The 24,483-nt window shown below is 30.4% G+C and overlaps 3 protein-coding genes and 2 long non-coding RNA genes across 10 annotated transcripts in view; 3 read left to right on the top strand and 2 right to left on the bottom strand.

The window, feature by feature from the left end:
• Positions 1–732, top strand: part of LOC125061080 (putative uncharacterized protein DDB_G0282133) — a 33,077-nt gene extending 32,345 nt beyond the window's left edge. For 3 of the 4 annotated variants that reach the window (XM_047666208.1, XM_047666212.1, XM_047666211.1), the window contains one exon: positions 433–531. In XM_047666208.1, the coding sequence (XP_047522164.1) occupies positions 433–531 (99 nt within the window). Of the gene's footprint in view, positions 1–432; positions 532–668 lie in introns of those variants that run through there. The other variant, XM_047666210.1, reaches the window with a different exon arrangement.
• LOC125061081 lies at positions 274–2,793 on the bottom strand. Its single transcript, XR_007118971.1, has 2 exons — positions 2,654–2,793; positions 274–1,257 (listed from the first exon to the last, which is right to left on the bottom strand). It is a non-coding gene; the product is annotated as an uncharacterized LOC125061081 (long non-coding RNA).
• Positions 2,794–6,026: 3,233 nt separating this feature from the next.
• Positions 6,027–13,762, top strand: LOC125061505 (zinc transporter 9). Of its 2 annotated transcripts, XM_047666981.1 has the most exons (13): positions 6,027–6,702; positions 6,776–6,975; positions 7,510–7,582; positions 7,662–7,791; positions 8,394–8,532; positions 8,944–9,099; positions 10,217–10,328; positions 10,792–11,002; positions 11,479–11,596; positions 12,067–12,141; positions 12,245–12,358; positions 12,645–12,691; positions 13,551–13,762. In XM_047666981.1, exons 1-12 carry the CDS (start codon positions 6,327–6,329, stop codon positions 12,687–12,689), a joined length of 1,749 nt encoding a protein of 582 aa, XP_047522937.1. In that variant the 5' UTR covers positions 6,027–6,326; the 3' UTR covers positions 12,690–12,691; positions 13,551–13,762. The 2 variants fall into 2 exon arrangements, with proteins under 2 accessions (XP_047522937.1, XP_047522936.1); XM_047666980.1 differs by having other exon boundaries at positions 6,028–6,702; positions 12,645–13,762.
• A 1,735-nt stretch (positions 13,763–15,497) lies between these two features.
• LOC125061401 (ufm1-specific protease 2) lies at positions 15,498–23,003 on the bottom strand. 2 transcript variants are annotated; one of them, XM_047666843.1, is made up of 11 exons: positions 22,873–23,003; positions 22,432–22,653; positions 22,129–22,356; positions 21,692–21,865; positions 21,367–21,466; positions 20,511–20,657; positions 19,347–19,469; positions 17,890–18,142; positions 17,022–17,275; positions 16,043–16,285; positions 15,498–15,928 (listed from the first exon to the last, which is right to left on the bottom strand). In XM_047666843.1, the coding sequence occupies exons 1-10, from the start codon at positions 22,909–22,911 to the stop codon at positions 16,074–16,076; spliced, it is 1,752 nt and encodes a 583-aa protein (XP_047522799.1). In that variant the 5' UTR covers positions 22,912–23,003; the 3' UTR covers positions 15,498–15,928; positions 16,043–16,073. The 2 variants fall into 2 exon arrangements, with proteins under 2 accessions (XP_047522799.1, XP_047522798.1); XM_047666842.1 differs by having other exon boundaries at positions 15,498–16,285; positions 22,873–23,002.
• Positions 23,004–23,255: 252 nt separating this feature from the next.
• On the top strand, positions 23,256–24,465 carry LOC125061512. The gene is made up of 2 exons (XR_007119051.1): positions 23,256–23,794; positions 23,894–24,465. It is a non-coding gene; the product is annotated as an uncharacterized LOC125061512 (long non-coding RNA).
• The last annotated feature ends 18 nt before the right edge of the window (positions 24,466–24,483 follow it).

Below are 24,483 nucleotides of genomic sequence, written 5' to 3'. Positions count from 1 at the left end.
TAGGGGACTTATCTATCATAATGTAAAAAACTAGGTCTGTAATACTTAATACAGCCTTGGAAAAGGATTACATTAATTATACTGTTAATATTCTTGGCTAGAATTTTTTAAAGTAAAAATCTTTATATTTTTTTAAACCTAAATGCTTCACTCAACATTGGTGACATAATTTTCTGTGTCAAGAATTCAGACACATTTTGCTTAAGTGTGTGCATAAACCACTATTTCTTGTGTACAGTTTCGTCACTCCACTGAAGATATAAAAACAAAACATTCAGAAATATCATTTATTACAATCATATATTACTTATAATAAATCAGGTACATATTATCACAGATACAATGTTTCATCAATTACTTCATTAATTACAAACTTAAAAAAGTTTGAATATCAAAAATAGTGTATAAATTTGAATAATATTTGCATTAAAGGCTGAAGCAGAATGGCTCGGACTTGACCGTGTGCCAACAAGGCTGCATATGGAAGACAAATCTGAAAAACAGAAAGGTGATATTAATAAATCATATTGATTAACAAAACACTCAAACAGCTACACTTAGCATTTTAGTCTGAGCGATCCCTGAAACAAATTTTAAATTAGTTCTTCTAACACTGCACCTGCAACAGAAAAAACATAAATATACTCATTTTCATATTTTTCTTTCAGATTAAACTCTGAAGTTTTTGACGATTCATATATTATTCAATATACTATTATTTTGCAATGCTTGTCTCGACATAATTTATGTAATATTTATTTAGCACAAATAAAATATAAAAAAGTAATCTAATTGTTTTAAATAAAAAACCTCCCTTTTCCTAGTTTACCTTTATTTAGAAAAAAACCTTTGAAATTATAATACTTGAAAGAAAAACTTTCTAGCTTAGTACTTATAGTCTTTTATCATAGTCAATTAACACTGTCAGTCTAAAATTTTTGTCACACACACTGATAAAAGTTCCCGCCGTGAATATGCCAATATAAGGTTGCCATTAATTCCTCTGATGTGGAATCCAATTTCAAATTCTCGTTAGTCTCAGGTCCATGTTTTTTCATTGTTTGTACTTCTGTAGATAAAATTAACATTACTTAAAATCTGTTAACTGATAACATTAAGTATTAAAATTTGTACAGTTATTTCTTTGTTTTACAAGCTATAACATATGGACCATGAGACAACGAGAAATATCTGGATTGTTGTGGGTTGGACGCAGTAAACATGGGTTGTAGTTGGAAGTCGGTGGCACCATAACCTCTGAAATAAATCAAATTCTGTCACAGCGTGCCCTTTAATTTTTTCATAGGAAGTCCACTCAACTTTTGTTGCTTTTTCTTGAGAATTATTTACTTAATTCTTTAACATAAATTACAATTTTGTTATTTCGTACATCAAACAAACATCTTCATTTAATTTCACCTAAAATTAATAATTAATTAACATTATAGAATATATTATCTAGTGGCAAGAGGAAACTATCGACTAGTTATTTTAAAAACATGCCTTATCATTATAAAATTTATGCATTTTGAATAATCATTATAAACTACAGTCAAAATCTGTTATAACTACATCAAAGGGACTACTCATATTGCAAAATCCGATAGTAATAACAGCTGATTATGTTGTTGTTAAGTACCTAATACAATAGAATTCTGCCAGGACTTTTGATCAATATAATCAGTGTGTTATTCTAAACAATGTTGTTGTAAATGGTTTTGACTGCATTACAATTTTTTTACATACTATATTGTTTTGGATAGACCTCAAACAGAAGTTTTATGTTAAATGTCAATAATATTTAAAAGAAAAATACAATCCAATTATATTTTTCAATGCAAGTTAAAAAAAAATATTTAGATGATAATGTATACACTCAGAGAAGCTTTGACTTTCCACAATATATTATTTTATTTGTTCTGTCAGAAGACCTTAACAAGTTTGTGATAAGATATAAAGCACTGAAATGAGGATAATAATTGTAAACATGTTAATTCAATCATAATTGAAAATTAACATATGAAATCTTTATTTAACTTTTATTTCCAAGGAGAGCTGACGCGCTGCTCTTGCTAGTTGTGAAACATGCCAGTGTCGCGATAGCTCTTCTTTTGACAGTAAATATGTAGTATACTATTTCTGTGTTTTTATGATCATAGTAAAATAAATATAAATATAATATAAAAATAAATCTTCTAAAGAGAATGTTGAAAACAATATGAATATTGGTGTATTGTAATAGAAATGGTGAATATTTATCTTACTCATATAAATTATCGATTAAAAAGGGTTTATATACAGAAGTAAACCATTTGTTTATGACTAAAATTTAATAATGTAACCAATACTTGCTGAATATTAATATTATGGGAACCAAAATCTCTAAACACTCTTGGCTTTTTTCACTTATAACTATGCTAACTACAATACATAAAATTAACAATAAGAGAAAGCAACAAAACAAGAGTTAACCTGAAAATCAACTATATATATTAGACTTCATTTATGATCTCCCAACTTTTAAAGCCATTCTCTGAAAATTTTAAAAATTATAGATAGCCTCATTGAAAATCTGTCTTTTATTATAGGACAAGCAAATTAAAATGGTGATTTCAATCAGGCTTCAAGATCAAGAATGAATTAACATGCTTACCCTGCCGTTGTCGTTTACTGCGCGAATGTTCATTTTCTTCAGCACACCGCTTTCTTGTGTTGTTTTCAATGACTGGCGGATTCTTCAATGGATTATCAAAGGTCGTTTCTATCATTTCCGTATCTTGGATAGTTTCAGATCTATTACTGGAATTGTGATATCCATAATAGCAGTTCGTTGATATGTGAAGGTTGCGACATTGACCCATAAAATAATTAGCTTCACTGCAAATGGGTGCAGGCCGGATGGCGTCAAAATTATTTTTGGCATCTTGCATGTGGTAAAAGTTAATACTACTCGCAGGCATTTTAAAACTTATGTTGCGATAAATACACTATATATTGCCTAGCTTACACAACAACACTTTTAAATTCAATATTTAGCGATTGCAACAGGTTAGAAATTAGAATATGGTTATAAGTGTGTTCTTACTTCTTTTTCCTCGACTTAAATTTTATTGTTTGTTGAATGACGCTACAAACCATAGAATAAAATAGTAAATACTCTACAAACAAAGACTTATAACACGCATAGAATAAAAATACAGTATTGCTAACCATCTGAAACCTTGTGTTGCCACTTGCCATTTTTCATAGTTGTCCAAACATCAAATATTTCTATGAATAATTATATATTAATTATTTCTTTGATAAATCATGAATCTGTTTTACATGATGTGACAAAGCATCCATAAGACTTTTACTATTAACATCACCTGTTAGTACTATGCTGGTAGTTGGTACCAGTGCAAGTGCTGCTTGCTGGAGACGTACTTTTTTCTCCCAACGTTCAAACTAATCATGTATGTGCTTGACTTGTAGAAAATTATTGAAGTAAATATTTTTTACGCTCATGTATGCATCTAAGAATATAGATCATCATGAATAGGTAAGCATGGTGGTTATGTCCAAACGGTATATGTGTTTAACAGAAGAAAAATTATTGATAAAAATCTATAAAGTTGATACTGCAAAAAATTTAATTGAAATCGTTACTATAAATTGAAAGTATGTCATTAAAAGTCGTAGAGTCGTAAACATATATTATATACTTATACCGTACATCAATATTCGGTAAACTTATTTTATAATATTAAATTTTGTCAAACATTACAGTTATTCTTAAAAGTACTACTTCTACCTAGCAACTACTACTAGTGACGTCTAGTGTTAACCACGACCGTCGAATAACTAATAAATCCAATATCAATCTATAGTCTCGGGGAACCTTAAGTTGGCGGGGGGAAATTAATTTTTTGCACTTTTTTTGGCTCTATCAACTGTTCGTTAACTGTTCTTCATTGTTCTATCAAAAAAATTTTTTGTTCGTTCTTATTTTTATTTTTTTTTAATTATAAAAAAATTGACCCTCAATTTGGCACGAACTATAGATATTTTGATAATTTTTTTTTCTAATCGTTTAGAACTATTCAATAACTGTTCGTTCAATATAAACAACTGTTCGGCTTTCATTATCCTGTAATTTAATAATAATTAACTTTTTTGTATAAATCTTAATTAAATGTTATTGCGCATGCGCAGTATCAATGCGCATAGTTCTCATAAATTATGCGCGGCCTATTTGAATTCGATTCAAAGAGACAACACAACAATAACAGCAACAACAACAAAATCATCATCATCATCATCATTGACGACCATCAAATATCAAAAATATATTAAAAATTTAATTTCTTAGAATTTTTTTCTGCATGATTATTAAAAATATTATTTTATACTCAAATATATGCTTAGGTCAAAAAATGAAGAGAAAAGTTCATAAAAATTTAATTATTTGATTAATTCAGTAATGTTATCTGTCATAGTTATTTATTATAAAGTTAAAATCTTAAGTGTTTAGTTTACTAATATATCTATCGTTATTTAATGATTGTTCTTTGGCTAGTATAAGTGCATCGGTGTACAGCATTTTAAACTCTATTCAAAACCAGCTGATTTTTGCTATATTTTTCACATAATGATGAATAATTTATAATAAGGGCTTAGGATGTGATTATTTTTAACAACAATAAAAGATGTATTGATAATAAAGAACTTTTCTTGTTATTTCTTTTATCTGATAAAAAGTCTAATAGATTATTCATTAATTGTGTATTTTTTCTGATTTGTTTATTCACAAAATAAGAAACATCCATATGCTATTTTATAAAATAGTCGTATAATATGAAAACTGTCATTCGAGATGAATCGCTAATACGGAAACAACTTAATGTTACGCGTCGTTTACTTCATGATTAAAATCTTGTTAACATGTGTTGATGAGACTAATATCAAAACGACGATATTTTTTTTTTAATAAATAGTATGCTGAAGAAAATGTTATTATCGATAAAAAATATTTTTATTTAACTATTAAAAGTATCGTATCATTGAACTTTATTGTTTTACTTAATATACATAATTTACTTTCTATTTGCAAAGTTTATTTATTAGATTTTGATATTAATTTTAAATTAAAATTCTTTTATATTAATTTTGAAGTAAAAATCTAAGTCAATTTATAACGTAAGTAGTACAGAAAAAATTTGTTAAAGTTTTCGTATTCGAAAATGAAATTATATTATCATCTATTTTAAATGAATAATTAAAAATATTGACTGAGAATGAAAAAGAAATTGGTTCTAGAATATATTGTATCAATATATAAATATATAGTTTGCATGGGACTAATCCTTTTCTATTTTTCTCAATCAATATATTTAATCAGGAATGTTAAAAGAATGGATAAGTACAAGAAATACGACTTTAGATGTTAAGAAAGAGTTCATTTTGTTTGTATAAAATAACAAAATATAAATGAATGTAAAAACCGGGTGATGATGATGATTTTGTTGTTGTTGCTGTTATTGTTGTGTTGTCTCTTTGAATCGAATTTAAATAGGCCGCGCATAATTTATGAGAACTATGCGCATTGATACTGCGCATGTGCAATAACATTTAATTAAGATTTTTAAAAAAAAGTTAATTATTATTAAATTACAGGATTATGAAAGCCGAACAGTTGTTTATTTTGAACGAATAGTTCTAAACTATTAGAAAAAAAAAATATCAAAATATCTATAGTTCGTGCCAAATTGAGGGTCAATTTTTTTATAATTAAAAAAAATAAAAATAAGAACGAACAAAAAATTTTTTTGATAGAACAATGAAGAACAGTTAACGAACAGTTGATAGAGCCAAAAAAAAGTGCAAAAAATTTCCGCTCGCCAACTTAAGGTTCCCATAGTCTCGGCTAATTCGGCAGAGGTTAAGTCAAGGAATAACTCAGTATATAACTCAAAATTCAAATTGAGTCTTGGCTAATGCTGATCAAAGACTACAATATAAAATAGCGTTTGAAGTAGTTTGAACTTAGAGCTAATTTGAAGTATAAATATTGAAGTATACATTCGTGAATTTAGTTACGGCTTATTTTGGACAATAAAACAATATATTGTTGTAGCTTAGGTTTAATGAACAAAAAAATTGATTGAATATTTAGTAAATAATAAAGAGGTCATCATAAAATTTTATTAATAAGTAGGATGTAAGGTATAAAACACATACAGAAGAATAATTTTCCGTTATGAAGTGCTTACCTAAGGATATTTAACGAATAGATGCAAAGTAATTCCTCGTACTTAACAAGTTAAAAGTTATTCAAAAACATCAAAATGATCCCATTCGCAACTGCTGTTTTCTCTAGATATGTAGGCAGTAGATATTTCCAGATAAGGAGTACTACATCTTTCTATTTAAGCACATCTCGAATTTGTAGCAAAGCTAATTTTAAAATAGGATTCAATACTAAAACTATAAGATACGTACATGTTTCTGCGTATAATAACTGTAAAAGTGAAGTAAAAAAATCGCAAGATCAAGAACAAGCCAAAGAAAATAATTCACTTAAAGTGTCCGAGATCATTACTAAAAGTAAAGATAAGATAGTTGTTAAGACTGAGACTGATGAGAGTAAAAATGTAACAAAGGTGACGATAGAAAAGCCAAAAGAAGCAGCAAGTTCTTCCTCTCAGACAGTTGCACCGCCAGGTACTTTTTTCTGACCACCCTAAATTCCTTTATTACTCAACAATTAATAACAGTATTTCCTTTTATCTTTCAGCTAAGAAAAGGCTTCTTATTGATTTTTCTGCATCATATACGGAAAGGAATTTTATTACACCAATGCGGGCAATGACTGAATATCTATTGAAACAATCTGATCTGGAGTCATTACCAAAAGTACTGCGGAGGTCTCCTTATGAATCAGAACCACCCATAACTGTATACTACAGAAAGGATGTTGAAGCTAAAGCCATTGAAGTAAAAAAACATATACAATAACTATCTTTTAAAACAGGGGTCTCCAAACTTTCCAGCCTCAGGGCCATACTGATTACTCCAGTGAGCTCCGAGGGCCAAAACCATATTATCATTGTTGCCGGTGGTAAAAAGTGAAATAGTCCACTGATGAAAAAAGAAAGTCCGAAAAAGTATGCAACATTTAAAAAAGGTTGCAAATCGGACTAAAGTCCGCAAAACGGCAACACTGCATATTAGAATTTTGATACTCGTTTCTCGGACTTTGATGCCATTGCAAATAACTATTATTTAGTAGTAAACTAAATTTAATTTGCTATAAAAAATATGTTCTCTAAAAAGAGTTCTCAAGTATGCTAGCTCTCCGCGGGCCGGACAAAATCTGTCCGTGGGCCAGATGTGGCCCTCGGGCCGTAGTTTGGAGACCCCTGTTTTAAAATGTTGATATCTGTCACATTTGTTGAAGCCAGTTTTTAATATACATTCTTTATTTATTAACTTCTTATGATGCAGTTACACTTGTAATTTTTTTGATAGGTTTGGACCTCAAAAGAAAGTTTGGAAAAAGAACTGTTAAGGAGAGAACTAGATCGAAGGAGATATGAACAAGGTAGAATTCCTTTAAATATTAAAATAAATTATATATTGAACTACTGGTTTATGTATAAATTTAACATATATAATTGTAGATGTTTTTACTGTAAAACGAAGATTAAGAAATTATAGAAGGGAAATGGGACACAAACGTTTAAAACACGGAGTTGAAGAAATGGGACTGAAAACAGTATCGGGACGAGTTGTTCTCACTGCTGTGGCTATGTACGAATACTTTTTGAATTAGTAATGTTTGTATGAAGGTATAACTCTAGCCTGATACCATTCTATTTAAAATTTTATATCCCATAGACAAAAATTTGGATTTCTGTGTTAGAAAATACTTGCAAAAAATTGCCTTAAGTCATTAAAACTTGTGCATATTTCAAAAGTAAAAGCAATCTGCTAGGCTCTTTAAAATTATAAGAAGCCTTCCAATTATAATAAACCTGGAAATTCTTTTTTGCTAAAACGTATTAAAAACCACAAATATTTATAGTCCTTAGAAGTTATTAATGTTGCTTTATGAGATCGTATTATAGGCCAATAGCCTAAGAGTTTTCTTAATGTCATTATTAGTAGACATGTTTTGCTTTAAATGTATGTACTTCATACAAATAAGTTTTCTAGATAATGTAATACTGGTCATTTAAATTTATGGTAATTAAATATTATATCTATGATCAAATTAACAATTCTTTAACAAATATCTTAACACACTAGAATGTTTCTGCCTTACTAGGTTGTATGTCATGTGACAGTGAATTGTCATAACAAACATACCTTGATGAAAATGAGCTGGAAAGATATAACTGTATTTTTTTCAGCAATGGATGCAATTTTGTTTTCAAGCTCTGTGCATGGCTGTACACCGGATCTCATAGTTTATTTTCGGAATGCATTCATTCATTTGCAGATACTGTAAATCAATTAATTTTGGCTTATGGAATACATAAATCTGTGCAGGTTTGTAATTTTTTTATACTCTTTATAATAAAACTTGTACATATATTAGTTAGTCTCTATAACTTGGTCGTGTTATATATATACAAGTTGTTCTTTGACCCGAAGAATGTTTTGATCTTTGGGGACGTTCAAGTATTACGTATTTACTGAAATCTATCCCCCCCCCCTTCCTCTTTTCAGCAAAAGTAAGCAAAGCTCTCAAAAATAATAGTACATAAATGTATTAATTTTTTGTAGGAATCCTCGAAAATGCATTTTGTTTTTAAGCATAGACAACGTGTGGGTAATATCTGCTATGACGTAATCACCAAATAAGAAAATCAAAGAAACCCCCCCCCCCCCTATAGTGCTTACGTAATACGCGAACGGCCCCTTTAACTTAATGTGACTTTTATTTACTGGTATACTTAGATTGCAGATCCCGACCACCCATACGGCTATACCAACATGAGATATGTGTCATCCCTGATTTCTGGTGTTGGTATCTTCTGTGTGGGCTGCGGCCTTTCCTTCTATCATGGTGTCACTGGAATATTGGACCCGCAGCCGCTCCATGATTTTTATTGGGTAAGTTTTTGTTATACATGAAAAGCTCTCGTGTCACGTTATGTGTTATCAAATTCCTCCGAAGCGCCTTGAACAATGATTATACAAAAAAAATTGTGTAATTTCAGTAGTCTCAGATCTACCTACATATATCTATAGCTCATAAACTGTTTTTTTTTTGTATTAACAATACTCTAAGTATTAGTATTACTGATATTAGTACTATACTAATATTTATATGGCAAGAAAGCATTCAAATAGCCTATATCTTAATATATATAAATTACGTGTCACGTTGTTTGTCCGCTATGGACTCTTAAACTACACCAATATCAATCAAATTTGCACACCGTGTGTAGTTTGATCCAACTTAAAAGATAGGATAGCTTACATCTCAATTTATACCCGCAATATTATTTTATTGCAAAATATTAGTTTCTTATTTGATAGTCACAATTCTAACAGATGGCGCTGTGTTGAAAGTACCAACGTTTCACATAAGCTACAATTTAATGGCATAACCACCAAAAAAGCATCATGGACCCCATGACTGGTGGTCTTCTAGTTTGCTACTATGTAAAACATATAACAAAAACCTTAGCCACAGCAACGCTTGGCCGGTCTGCTAGTATATATATAAATTATGATTCACTATGGTAAATTGAATGACAGTGTTAGGTTCACAAAAATTGTTTGACTTTTAATATTCCTATTACTTAATTATTTTAGTCGAAAGCTCCGCCGCTCTTGTGTTGACTAGTCAATCCTCAAATCTTAAACATAGCCCAAACAAATGAATGTCGACCTCTAACTAATTCTTTCGTAAAATCTAGGAGAACCTAATGTTCAGGAAAACGTCGAAACTCTTTAGAACGTCTTAGGTCTAGTGTCTATTGTTTTTATGTTTACATAATTAAAATAAAAAAAATTGTCTTTATTTATACATGGGAATTATAACATTTACAAAATTTTGAATTTTGTTTGTTGAACAGATTACTTTCGATTTTTGACTTGAAGTTAATTTTTAGTCTAGGTTTAACTGAAAATAACTTGATCGAAGGGTTTGGTTAGAACTAGTAATTCCGAGAAGAGAAGAGACTGCGTCATGACGTTTATATTTAGAACAATTTTTCCTTAGGCGTACTTCGTATTGGGCGGAGCCGTCGTCTCAGAGGGCGCCACTCTAATGGTAGCTTTGAGTGCAATCAGAAAGGGAGCAAAAGAAGCTAATATGTCATTGTATGATTATGGTATGGTATTTTTTGTATGATATTATAACCTTATATTATGCAACTTCACTATCCAATAGTCCTTTGATTTGAAAACAGTCAAAATTGGGTAGGATAAGTGTATTAAAAGAGGTTTTTCATGACATCTTTGACATTTTTACGACTTTCTTTGATATTTTTCGCTACTACCTTTGACATTTTTCACTACTTTCTTTGACATTTTTTACGTCTGTCTTTGATATTTATTACTACTTTGAAATTTTTTACGACTTTCTTTGACATTTTTCACTACTTTCTTTGACATTTTTTACGTCTGTCTTAGATATTTATTACTACTTTCTTTGAAATTTTTTACGACTTTCTTTGACATTTTTCACTACTTTCTTTGACATTTTTCACTACTTTCTTTGATAATTTTCAATATTTTCTTTGACATTTTTAACGACTTTCTATGACGTTTTGTAAATTGTTTATAATTTTTCAGTGATGCGAAGCTCAGATCCGTCCGTAAATGTGGTATTATTCGAGGATACCGCTGCAGTAGCGGGTGTAATAGTGGCTGGTAGTTGTATGGCAATATCGCAGTATACTGGCAACCCTTTGCCAGATGCCATCGGCTCGTTGCTTGTGGGCACACTGTTGGGTGGTGTTGCCTCATTTATCATTTTGAGTAATGTTGGTGCTTTGATTGGGAGGTGAGTTTTTGTTGGGAAATACATAATTCGTTGTAATAATATAAGTTTCATTTTTTTTTAATTTGCCAACCAGTACATATTTATTTAAAAAAAATTGACGTTAAATACTTATTAACTGAAATATTATATATATTTTTATCGATATTGCATAAATCTCCATATCTCAAAAAATACTGGAGCAATTTTCATGTAAATTTGATAGGTCACTTCAGGACTTACTTTCTCAGAATGCGCATACATACATTACGATGTTGCACGTTTGACGTCTAAATGGATCATCATACATCAATTGTAATAATATCACATATATACATTATACATGTCTTGATAACCCCCTTGTTCTGTATCACATAGTGGTGGTGCGGGGCAAAAACTTATTGTAATAAAATATTACGGTATACTTTTTATATATTTTTATATGTTATATGTAGTTAATAATCAGCAAATTCTTTGAAGTAACTTAAGATACTACACAGATCAATCCGCCAAGAGCAACTGGATGAGATAAATAGCGTGTTAGAGAGAGATTTCATGATCCGAGCCATTCACGATGTCAAAGGAATCGACATTGGCAGCAATCTTATTAGATACAAGGTAATATTACTAAGTCAAATGTCACAATCACCAGTGCGCTGTCAAATATGTCAAACGTCATACAGAAAAATGGCAGCTCCTTTAGGCATCATTTTCTAGTTTTAAATAGGTTTAAGTTTTACGACGACCCTTTATGTATGACGCATATGGTCTACAACTTGAAGGTCCATATTTTATTCATATGTTACAAAAGCCGCGCTGTCAAATATGTCAAACGGTACACAGTAAAAAATGAAAGCTCCTAAAAGTAATTTTCAGTTTGACGTTACGACAGACGTTTGACGGAAGTATATTCGAATTAATTAAATTCACCGTTCGAGCGAATGTTAAATGCGCACATAGAAAGAAAATCCATTGGTCTTGGCAGAGCCATCGAACTTACGACCTCAGGGATGACGAGTTACGAGAGAGCATTTCTTCTCTTCTGCTAACGATTTTCTATTAATATTTTAATTTAAAATATCTTTCAGGCGGAAGTCGACTTCGACGGTAGAGCCCTCACGCGATCTTATTTGGAGAAACACGATCTGAATGCATTGTTAGAGGTAAGTTGAAGGGGAATGAAATAAAGGACATAGGTTATATTTAAGGGAAGAAAATTCTATAAATTATAAATAATTTCAACTATAATATACGACCTTCTTTCAGGATATGAATAAAATTCATACAATAGATGATGTCGAAGCTTTCCTTCTGAAGCACGGGGAGAACATAGTTGATATGTTGGGGGGAGAGATTGATAGGATAGAATTGAAGTTACGGGTGAGTAATACAGCGCCATCTATCTGAACGAATTGTTTACCTGAACAAAATTTGATTCAAATGTGTGTTAAAAGATATATCTATTTGTGTGTTTATAGATAACTTTTGTAATATGCTCAGACTGAGAATTGAGCTCCATATTGTCTTGAGAAATTCACAGATTGTCACTTTTGTATTAAATTTTACTTCAAAAATTTCCATTATTTCGAGTCTCAATTCTCAATTTAGCGGCTAAAAGTAAAAATACAAATTTAATTTTGAATAATTTTTTTTTTTTTTTTTTCAGAAAAAGTTTCCTCAAATACGACACTGCGATTTGGAAATTCTATAGAGGTTTGAACTTATAATGGCTTATAATTTATAGGTCACTGCTGAAAATTAGAACAATTATTAATTTCTAATATTTTCACATTATGCGCGTTTTTAAAAACGTCATGTATATTATTCCGTTTTTGTTATCTGTGCCCTTAACACGAAAAAAAAAACATTCATTCAGATAACATAATGTCAATGTCAGAAATGCTTCTAAATTTGAATTTTCCGCCATTCTCAAATCAAAAGGGAACGGACGAGAAGAACATGAAAAAATCAAAGCTTATCAAATATATAAATTATAATAAAAAGTGATAAACTTCACATTTATTTGTTTTAAACTAAACATTCATCAATCAACTATTTTGAAATTATTAGTTTAGTATGAAAGCTCTTCTGATACTCGTAGTATTGACGTGTATGAATACGACAAAAGTAAGTGTTCTTAAGGATATATGCGTTGTGTCAAAAGTCTCGCGTATTTTTGTTAATGTTTCACTATTATATTTATTTATTTATATGTTAAGTCTCTTTGGAATGTTTAAAAAGAATTTTATGCATAGAGTATAAATATTTGTGTATTATGTTAGTCATAAACACGAGATAAGTGCCTCGTCTATGTATAATTAAAAAACCCTTAAGCGTTCATAAGGTTTAAAAGTAAACCACAAAAATATCAAAGGTAAAGAGTAAAAAATCCTAAATTACAATTTACAGGGTTTTAGAACCAGGAAAAAGAAAACTCGAATGACTACTTGGTTACTTGAAATTATACATTCAAAGTTTAATTAAAATTATTACAGCAAATATCACGAATTATGTTTTTCTTACGACAGTGATAAGCCACTATGTTAACAATATAAACTCTATTCCTTTTTAGGGTCTGTGGTATTCCAAAACGTCATTATGATTAGAAATGTCAAAAATAATATTCTAGCGAGTGAAACAAGATTATATCGTTTTGAAATGACACCATGAATTAGCTGTAATATTTTCTGTGATGTTGTAAATGCTTTATTGATAAGTATAACTTTACAATTTAATTTATGCGAACTGTAATTACTATTATGTAAATAAATCTGTCACAGATTATATTGGTTTTAATTTTTCTGAATCCTTTTTACTATGAGTTCTGTGCCTGAATGTTGTGTAAAGTTTTCGATCAAAGTAATTTTAAGTTAATTTTATAAGACTCTAATGTCTGCATAAAATATTAAGAGCCCGTCTGGTACTGGCACTCACATTTTTCATACAAATATTTGACTCAGACTTCAGCCAATCTTATCAGTGATTATGCTTAAGCAACTATATCAAATAAATAGGGGTTAAGTTGACGCTTTTTTATTACTCTCACCATTTTATAAGTGTACCAGTTGTTGTTTTATTTAAAATCTTTACTTACTGGCTTCCAATAATTTTAAGCTTCTACACCTCGAAGTCGGGAACAAAAAGGTACGCATTTACCACTTAATATCTAAATAGAAAAACATCAGCGACAGTGGCGTAACTATACCACCTGGGGCCCATGGCAAATTCTATTGATGGGGCCCTATCAGTAACAATCGTCACATTGTACTCAGTTTAATTTTAATAAACTTCGAGATTTTCAGCGTACTCAATTATACCTTGTATGAGTCCAACTAATGGCCTTAGGTCTCCTCTCTTAGGCGAGAGGGAATGGTCTGTAGTCCCCACGCTAGCCCAATTGGAGACTTCACATTCATCCATAGAACATAATATCTCTTCTTGGGCAGGGGCCCTCTTGGGCCGTGGTATATTGCCAGTCCTGCCACCCTATTGTTACGCCACTGATCAGCGAAACAAATAAAAAATGTGATTTCCAAAATGATGCAGAAACGGTTGTACGTTCGGAGAATGATTTTGTCACTAGCTCTTTAATCCTGTCTAAATATAATAAAATAAAACAAAATATCCAAGTAATAATTTATTTCATATAAAAATAATAACTGAATTAAACTTACAAACTTGAGTCATTAATAAAACGTTGGCCAACGAATTTTTTTTAAAGGCATTGAAAAACAGCTTTCTGTACTAATGTGATGGCGTAGACAATGGATGGATTTTTTATACTGTTAAAATGATTAAGGCTGAAAAGCTTAGAGTTTTCCACATATAAATTGAATATATATTGGATATAACGTAAAGGATAGATGATTATATATGCAATTTATAGTAGCCCGAATATCAAAGTAAATTCCTTTACCCATGGTTTTCAAAGTATGGCCGTACACAATGATTGAGAATTAAAATTGGGCTTCGCGTGACTTCCTTCCGTAAATCAAATTCCAATACATTTTTGACTTACGAGACCCCCCCCCCATGTAACGCGCCGTAACGTGTTTCTGTACCCAAGTATAGTAAAACGTTTCGTGACCACCTAGTGACTCTATACGTAAAAGTTACTATATTAGTATACAGAACTTGATCATGGCGAAAGGGCTAATTTGTTAACATAACCTCCCCTTACAAATAGTAAAATTTACGTTACTATGGGCCGCTAGTTATCACGATAAGTTTTATTATTCGGTAGAAAGTTGAGCATTTTAAACACGAATAAAACAGCTGTTTTACACTCTTATGAATGAACAAAAATTATTACGTTATTTCAAAAGGATGTCTTTCTATAGTCTGTTTATGACATCACTAACCAATAAATTTACCATAGCTTCTTAAATACTTCCCATTCCAGATTAATGCTACATTGTTTTAATACGCCTACGAGGTGCCAAAGTTTTTCATACAACAATCTGTTTTCATCCTATTACTCGTAACTATTGTTCGAGGATTACCGTTGTAGCGCTGATTTCCGATGATGATACATGCAAATATAGCTACTCCAAAAAAAATATCACATGAAATTTAAATGCCTTGGAAATGTATTTGTAAAATAATTAATAATCAATTTAAATACAAGATTAAATTATAATTAAACGCAATATATAATTTCGGTTAATTAACATTGGCAAATAAATAATTCTGTTATATTTGCTGGTTTATTTTCCTTGAAAGGTGTTAAAAATGCAGGCGATTTCAACATTAATATTGATACTATTGCAACATTGCCATTTAATAGCAACATTGTCATTTAATGGAAATATTGCGATTTAATAGCAACATTGTCATTTAATAGCAACATTGCCATTTAATAGCAACATTTCCATTTAATAGCAACATTGTCATTTAATAGCAACATTGCCATTTAATACCAACATTGTCATTTAATAGCAACATTGTCATTTAATAGCAACATTTCCATTTAATAGCAACATTGCCATTTAATAGCAACATTTCCATGTAATAGCAACATTTCCATGTAATAGCAACATTGCCATTTAATAGCAACATTGTCATTTAATGGCAACATTATCGTTTATGGCGACACTTATACACAAGGTTTAGTCTGTGGGAGACATAGGTTATAATGTGCGGTTTTGTTCCAAAAATCTGATGTCTTCCACCCGCACCAGCCTTTGCTTAAGACGGTTTGGAGGTCATCAGCGCCTGTGTAATGCGGGTCTAAGATCAAATAGCGAGTCTCGTTTTTCTCTTCATTATATTCTACACCTATAATCGTATGGGCTAAGACACCTCCACCTAAAAAACGTTAAATACTGTCAAATATAGACAAAATAAAATTTGATGAAGACTTGAAAAATTCTAGGCTTGAAAAGATCTATAGTCATAAATGGATACAGAAAAAATAACCGGTAAATAGGTTTAATTAATCTACATAGTATGAACAAGTTATAAAATCGTGTGCAAACTATTCTTGCAGTTTATACATTTATTTTAGATAAAAGAATACCTATATTAATGAAATTTTAAGGGTGACATTTAGAAATCAGACTTGCTGTCAATCCTGTATGTCAAAAACAAATTGTATTTCGACAGGAGTCATAATACGCTAAGTGTCTTTTCGAAATCTCACCCTAAAATACTTTTCTAGTGTTGCATTTTTTTATATGCAAACTAGCTGCCCCCGAGAACTTTGTTTCTCCTTAATGTGATTTTACTTAGCATACCTTTTTCTCTACATAAACCTCAGAGTTCAAGTCATAAGATTTTAATAAACAAATAAAATAAGGGTTGGTGATAGAAGGGTGAAATTTTAGGGTTGTATGTATTTTTAATGGCACATGGCCAAAAAAATTAAAATAAAATGTTAGGGGTGGACAACCCTTATCACTTAAGGCTATGAAAAATAGATAGCAGCCGATTCTCAGACCTACTGAATATGCATATAAAATCTGATAAAAATCGGTCAAGCCGTTTCGGAGGAGTATGGTAACTAACATTGTGACACGAGAATTTAATATAAGATTTATCTCACCTATCATAATTGGACTGCCATGTTGCTGGAAATGATGCATCAACTCCGGGGTGTAAGTCAGCAGTTCAGACCCGGTATTTGCAAAAAGAATTCTCGATTGTACTCCAATGAGTGTGTCCAGACAAAACATGACCTCGGTGGACCCAATCCATTGCTTAGAACCCACGAAGGAGGATGGCTTATCCCCTATTTTGACAAGGCACTGCTGGATTTCTTTGTGAGTTGGCACATCTAGAGTATTGTATCCCTGATACCTGCGGATATAAATATATTATACGAGGCTTCAAAAAAAAAATAGATTTTTGCCCATAAGTTTACTTTATGATTTTTCAGAAAAAGATTTTTTTTTTGTTTTAATTTATAGTAATAAAAGACATTATTGACTTATTATATTTTATATTGGGGTTTAATGAGAAAAAGTATTTATGAAAGAAAAAAGGGTGCGTGTACTTATGTACGCGCGTAAGAAGTTATACTTCTTTGGCATTATTAAAAATAGTTTGATTGCATGCAAATAATTAATTACAATTAAATAATCAAAGACTAGAAAAGGAGTCACTATAGTCAATAAAGTTCAGTTTACATTTGAAAATTAAATAAATAAATATTTATTATTATTCGAATGTTGTTGTTAAGTTATGTCCAATGCCGTAGCATCTTCCGTGGGCAACTTCATTCTGTTAATTTTGTGTCACGGTGCGCGCGCATCGTAAAATTTCACTCTCATCAATTTTTCATAACGCGCCTAAAGAAGTATAACTTCAAAAAAGCTTCATAAGAACACGGAACTATCATTGTATTGGTTGTGTATAGCAAGGAAAAACAATAATATCGCCAGAAATTTTTACGCAACACAATTTGTACTCACTTAAACCAAGAGAATATGGTCTGCATAGAACGATAAGCGCAGCCCCATCCATCATCATTGAAATTATCCTGCATATAATGGCAATACAGATACTTCCCGCGAACGGTAGCAATTTTTCCTCGATTCTGCGGTGCGATTCCTTCGTGTGGGTTGATTAGTTTAGGGCTATTGAATATATATGCGTTCCCTCGCCTAAACATTGGTCGAGTAAGTGGTAAATCCAACTGTTCGTGTAGCGCTATTCTTTCTTTTTCTACGAAAGTAGGATTAAAATTAAGCACAAGTTTCTTATTAAACTATGCGCAATATGTATGTTATCTGCACAATGTATTATCGATATATATTAAATAATTTAATCTTTTATTTTCGTTAACATAAATAATTAACGATATAATTGAAACGATTTTTTTTTCATATTATACTAGTAATGGCGCCAAAATATGACTGACGTAAGATCAAAAGCGCGCTACCACAGATTCAATATACCATAGACAAGGCGCGTTTCTTACAAAAAACCGAAACTAACCTCCTTGATGACAATATTTTTTTCAATACTGCGTTTATTTAAACATTATAAATCTGTTATTGTTGACTTTGACAGTTCAATAAAATTATTTGTATAGTGCTTTTCATGAAAGAAGTCCCGCGGTGATTTTTGGAACTAAACTTGACAGGTCGGCAATGTTGTCATTCGTCGATGTTATCAAGTTCGTTTGTTGTGGTAGATTTTTGTGAATTTTTAACTAGCTTAGTGCATTTTGAAGATTGATTACAATGCCAAAATTTGTAAAAAGTTCGGCTCGAGAAATTATATTAAAGGTGAAAGAGTTCTGTGAAGCGGAATATAAGAATCAAGGTGTTTTAATACCACTAAACAATGTTCGGAAGAGAGTTGCCGCCATAACAGGTATTTTTTAGAGTTGCCATTTAATAATTTTTTGCTGTATTGATGGGACTTTTATGATATAAATTCGTTTTTGCAACAAAATTGAACAAATACATAACGTGATGAAACTAGGTAACTGAAATTAAAACATATATTACATATTACATAAGCATTATAAACTTAAAGTTACTATTATTTTTAATTGTTCATAATTTAATTGCAGGTGTGTCAGAGAAAACTGTAACAAGAATTACAAACGAAGGTAGAACAGCGGCGTGTATTTCGAAAAAAATTGTAACCCAAAAATTATGCATTAAAACTCTGAATAAAAAATTGTATTGCTTTTCTTTACCCTATTTTCTCATCTTTTCCCTGTAAGTAGGTAGAGCACCTATGGTATGCAGAAAATATGTAGTATTATTGGATAAATAACATCTGCTAAATGTAAATAATATAGGTAATTTTTTTAATCATAAATGGCAACATTACGTCATGCGATTGCAGCGCCGCGTCTGGGAGACTTCTTTCATGAAAAGGACTATACTAATAATTATCAAAAAGCTTAACATACCCATGCTCTCATCAGGTATTCCTTTAGGAACTACCCGAGTGATGAAATGGCCAATTTCTGGTGATAAAAAGTGGAACGTCTCCGGAAGTCTCAAACCTGCCCCATCACCAATGCCCTCTTGCCCTGAAATATGATTAAGTGAGGATCATAACGCGTCGCACCAGTCCATGTGACGTATCATGCATTTAACACGTCAAGTTTTTTTAAAGAGTTAAGCAAATTCTGTGATTCTTGTTAAATAATAGAAATAAATTATATTTTGATTTAAATTATTCACGGACGAAATGAAACTCCAAGCCAGAATTAGGATAAGACACGTGAAGACATTATAAACAAATATGCTACATCATCGTTGATTCGACTAATCCTGATGATTTTCTGGCATGAGGCAGAAAAAAAAATTACATAGATATTTTAATGAATTACTGATAAAGTTACAACTTATTTTACTAATTAAATCTATGTTTTCTATAGATTACTCTCAATAATATTTTATTTAAAAAAAAACCCAATAGCGCTACAAATTTAAAAAAGGAGCGTGCAAGTATTACGTAACGGATTTTGGAGGAGGGAGGTCCTTTTGTAAAACGTTACGATGCGGAGCGGGAATTGAATTACGCGTTATTGTTAATATTATTTTCGACTTTCCAGTACTTTACACCACATAATGGTAACTTTTAAGTATAAAGAGTCACTAGGTGGTCACGAAACGTTTTACTATACTTGGTTATAGTACTGTACTTGGGTACAGAAAAACGTTACGTCGCATTATACGGGGGAGAGGGGGCAATAATGTCCAAAAATTGCGTGACGTAATACTTGAACGCTGCCATTTCTGTTTTGCGATTATTTTTTTAAATACGCATAGGCCATCCTTCTTTGCCAAACATATATTTATTTATTAAATGTAAAAAATATACATATATATAAATATAAAGTATCAAGAAAACGAGATTACATTTGAGCACTGACAAATGTCACAACTATCTCAAATAGAAAAAAATACTGGACAGCACTAAAATTGTTCTAGAATGCGTGCCTAAGAACCGTATACTAATTAACATATTATTATTGACAATTCTATGTTTACCTACAACAAGAACAGCAAACAACAACAAAAGAACAGATAAAATGATTAAAAATTTAAAAAAAATATATAATTACCCAACTGCTCTATAAGAACGCTTTCAAGTAACTTGAGTGATCTGCATGTTGCTTCAACAAGTATACTGTATAACTCTGATAATTTTGTGTTTCGATGAACCATTGCTATTGTATCTACTCTTAGCGGCATACTTATACAAAATGCAGCTGCAAAGGAAAAAAATATTAATTAATTCAGAATTGTTTTGTGTGTATTTAAAAAAAATTGTTTATGTCACATAAAGCAATTAAAAATAGTGAGATGTATGGAATGTCTTTATATAAATCTTCTGTGATTGTGTAATTTTGTAATTAAACTATGTACTAAGCGGCTGTATCTATTTTGATGAAATTTTTTGAGTAATCAAATGGACTTGAGAATGGTTTACATTTATTTTTGAGTGCCTACTGTTGTAATAAAAAAATATAATAGATAATTTTTTTTGTATTTAAGACAAAAGTTCGGGACAACATCGGTTGGGTCATTATTCATAATATTTATTCAGCAGTCTTGGCTTTCATTTGCATAGATACCCACATCTTAAAATCTACAGTACCAACATTAATGAAAATTCGACCTAAAATTATACCTGACTTCAATCTTTACAACTTTATATTTTTCGGGAAATTTAAGGAAAGTTAGCACATGTACTTGGAAGCCAAAATAGATCAATGTCAAACATAATCTACATCATATTTATACATGTATAACTTAAAAACACTTCTTTGAAGCCAGTTCATATTAATGTGTCAAATATTAATAATAAAAGCACAATTAAATGGGTAGTATATATGTGATGCAAATGTACTACGAATACAGATTTATTACAAAACAATTACTTGTTTTTTATTATTTAAAATGCTTCTTATGACTTACGTTTCCTTTGTGTCGTCATCATTTTAACAGCAGTCTTCACAAGCTTATCTGATAACATATCCTTTGTTGCTTTCATAACTAAGTTAACAGATACTGGTTCCTAAAAAATCCAATAAAATTAAAAACTAGTTTGTCACGGGAAAAAAGAACAATGGAATGTATTGTTTCTATCATTGGACAGGAGAATTATTTTGTTATACAATCGCACCAGCCATTGTTTAAATAAATTCAAATAATGGGTACCTACTAAGCCATTTGACAAAGTACCATAAGAACACATAATTTGTTATTACTTAATAATAACATAAAGAAAATAAAAACATACAACATTATTTATGTTGTATTTCTTCTTTTTCGACATTTGCTCTGGGTTCAATGAATCCACAAGATCCCCTATATTTGCCTCAGTACTTGTGCCAGTTACTCCTACACCAGATGCAATACCAAACAGATATACGGTACTGTCATTTATTTGAAATGATACCTGTCCTGAAGCTATCTGAAATGAAGTCAAGTATATTAAAGCAATGGTACATCAATAAATAACAAACATATAATTTTTAAAATAATATTAATCTTTGGAATTATACAATAAATAATGTGTCTCATACACACATATATTAATTTTTTACAGCGAGATTTGAAAATTTGTAAGCACGGTAACCAGACAAAAGTATAGTAATAAACAAGCAAATTTCACCTTAAATAAGTGACGATAATTGACCAGCTATGATTCATACAAACATATAATTAAAAAAATACCTTTTTCCTTTTACTTTGAAGTACATTTTTGACACCAAATAGAGTAGCTTCACATGACAATGGAAGTATTGTATTTAATCGGATATGTAAAAATTGCTTCCAGATATCTTCATTTTCAAATACATCGTAACTTGTTTCCTCAAACTTCTCATGAATCAAAAAATGAGCTTTTATTGCCTTATCCTTATCAATTATTAAAAACAATGGATTATCTGTTATATCAACATCCTGTAATTAAAACATGTGAATTTTTAGTGGAAACAAATGTTGAAATGCATAATAACAGTCTTAAATGTTACTTACTTGAAGAATTTCTTTAGGTTTGGAATCTAAAGTTGTTGTATCACAAAATTTAACTACACCACAAAGCTCAACCTCAGCAGGGAGATTCAGAAGTAGTTGACTGTATGTTTTCTTCTCATTTTCAAAATATTCTAAACTGAACCCAATGACAAGCAAAGTTCCATCGTACATGAGACCGTACAAACATCCTGTAGTCTCATATGTTTCAGTCTTTAACAACCTCTGAAATCACACTGGTTAAATACTTTCAAAAAAAATTACAACTAACAAGTATCTCATCTGCGTTTACATATGAAGATGACGTAGTGTAATATAATTTAGATTTTTCATATAAATATGTGTCATAAATTTAAACAGATATTTTTTATCTTATTATATTTAATATGGTTACAGAATTTCAAGCCAAATAAAGTAAAATATATTTTAATTTTAAATTATTACCTCAATCACATATTTTGATATTTTGAGACGTGGTGACATTTTTATTTTTTTAATGTTGCCATCAATGATCAAGTAACCGCCAAAAGTTTTATGGACTTCTAATTCTTTTTTTTTTAATTATTTCATGACTATGGATACAAGTGAGTCAGACGGTTGTAAATTCATGTGCTATATACCAATCTAGCATGATAAAAATCATTGAAGATACAAAACCTAAAGAAAAAACTCACCTAACGAGAGGTGTTGCGTGCAACTAATACTAATACTACTGCGTGTCATTATCATATGTATAACACATACACACAATTGAAAGAAAAAAAGACACTACTTCTCGACTAAATAATTTTAGATTTTTTAAGGTATAGGAATAGATATCCTTTCATCATCAATGGCTCTACAGCCCCTTGTGGGCCTTATTCTCTTCAAATATATTTCGCCATCGCAATCTATTTCGTGCTTCTTGCGTACAAATCCGAACCACTATTGTTTCGAATCCAAAATTTCGTTAGCAAAAAGGGCTGGACCATTATTAAAAGGTCCTAAAAGTGGCTAAAAATCTTCAACTTGATGCCCTTGTTAATGTAACATAATTACATTTACTTGTACCAACTACCTACTATATTAGATATAATCTGTGCACCTAACCATAAAGTAAATTAAATCAGACACTATACAGTACATAATCTAATTGGAAACATTTCAAAAAAAAAAAAAAATTTGGAAACATAGATGATAGAAGTTTGTTTTTATTTTTCGCTTAAGCTTGATTTATTTATTAGAACTAGAAGTCGCCATTATAAATAAAGTGAAGTGAAGTGTTTTATTTATTCACGGGAATATTGAAAAAATCCACCTATAAGACAAAATATTTGAACAAATATGGAAGAAAAATCTAAATGAAAATCTTAAAGATTCAAGCTCTGTAAGTTTATTCAAGATTGCTTATTTAATAAAAAAATTAGGAATTGAAAATGTAAATAATCCAAAATAATATACATAAAAAAATGTTATTCTTTTACAGATGTACGTGACTCCTGGTGAACTACTATGTTAATGTGTATTTAAATAGCTTGAGTGCATTTCTAGAAAATGAATCCAAGCACTTACAAAGCCTTAAAATCTCCTAGTTCCCAGCATAATACTGGACCTGGACAAACAAAAAATAATGTTAAGATTCATATTGGTAATGTATCAATGACGCATATAAAAACAGAAAAAAAAGTAACAATTGATGCCTCCCAATTAGAGAAAACTGACACAAAAATTAACAAACATGTCTTTGTCTTAAGTAACAAGCTCATTCTTTTAATTGTAGTTGCATTTGTATTGTTTTTTAGTATTTATACCAAACATAAAGTTAATGAATATAATAAAATGAAAGACCTTAATAATATGTTAATGAAAGTGAAATCAATGTTTGTATCTTTATATGAAATGGATGAAAAAGTGGCAAAGGGAATACAGCATGTGGAAAACTCTTATAATGTTTATCAAAATAGCTTTTCATATATTGAAATGACTGAACCTCAAACAAATATTTGAAAATGTAATATGTTCTGTATACCAAAATAAATAATATTTGTTTTACTGTGAGCTAATCTATTTTAATTA

This window comes from Pieris napi, chromosome 23 (genome assembly GCF_905475465.1).
Source record: "Pieris napi chromosome 23, ilPieNapi1.2, whole genome shotgun sequence".
In the NCBI taxonomy this organism is placed as follows: domain Eukaryota; kingdom Metazoa; phylum Arthropoda; class Insecta; order Lepidoptera; family Pieridae; genus Pieris; species Pieris napi.
The sequence above is the reverse complement of the archived record's forward strand: the minus strand, read 5'-3'. Positions and strand labels throughout refer to the sequence as shown.

Bases quoted from the DNA above. Each gene is read 5' to 3' on its own strand.
- LOC125061505 (XM_047666981.1), top strand. From the start codon at position 6,327: ATGATCCCATTCGCAACTGCTGTTTTCTCTAGATATGTAGGCAGTAGA. The intron at 9,100-10,216 runs GTAAGTTTTTGT...ATTTTTCCTTAG, and splicing joins CGCTCCATGATTTTTATTGG to GCGTACTTCGTATTGGGCGG. The intron at 11,597-12,066 runs GTAATATTACTA...AATATCTTTCAG, and splicing joins GCAATCTTATTAGATACAAG to GCGGAAGTCGACTTCGACGG.
- LOC125061401 (XM_047666843.1), bottom strand. From the start codon at position 22,911: ATGTCACCACGTCTCAAAATATCAAAATATGTGATTGAG. The intron at 21,467-21,691 runs GTATGTTTTTAT...TGGATTTTTTAG, and splicing joins AATACAACATAAATAATGTT to GAACCAGTATCTGTTAACTT. The intron at 18,143-19,346 runs GTATGTTAAGCT...CTACTTTCGTAG, and splicing joins AATACCTGATGAGAGCATGG to AAAAAGAAAGAATAGCGCTA.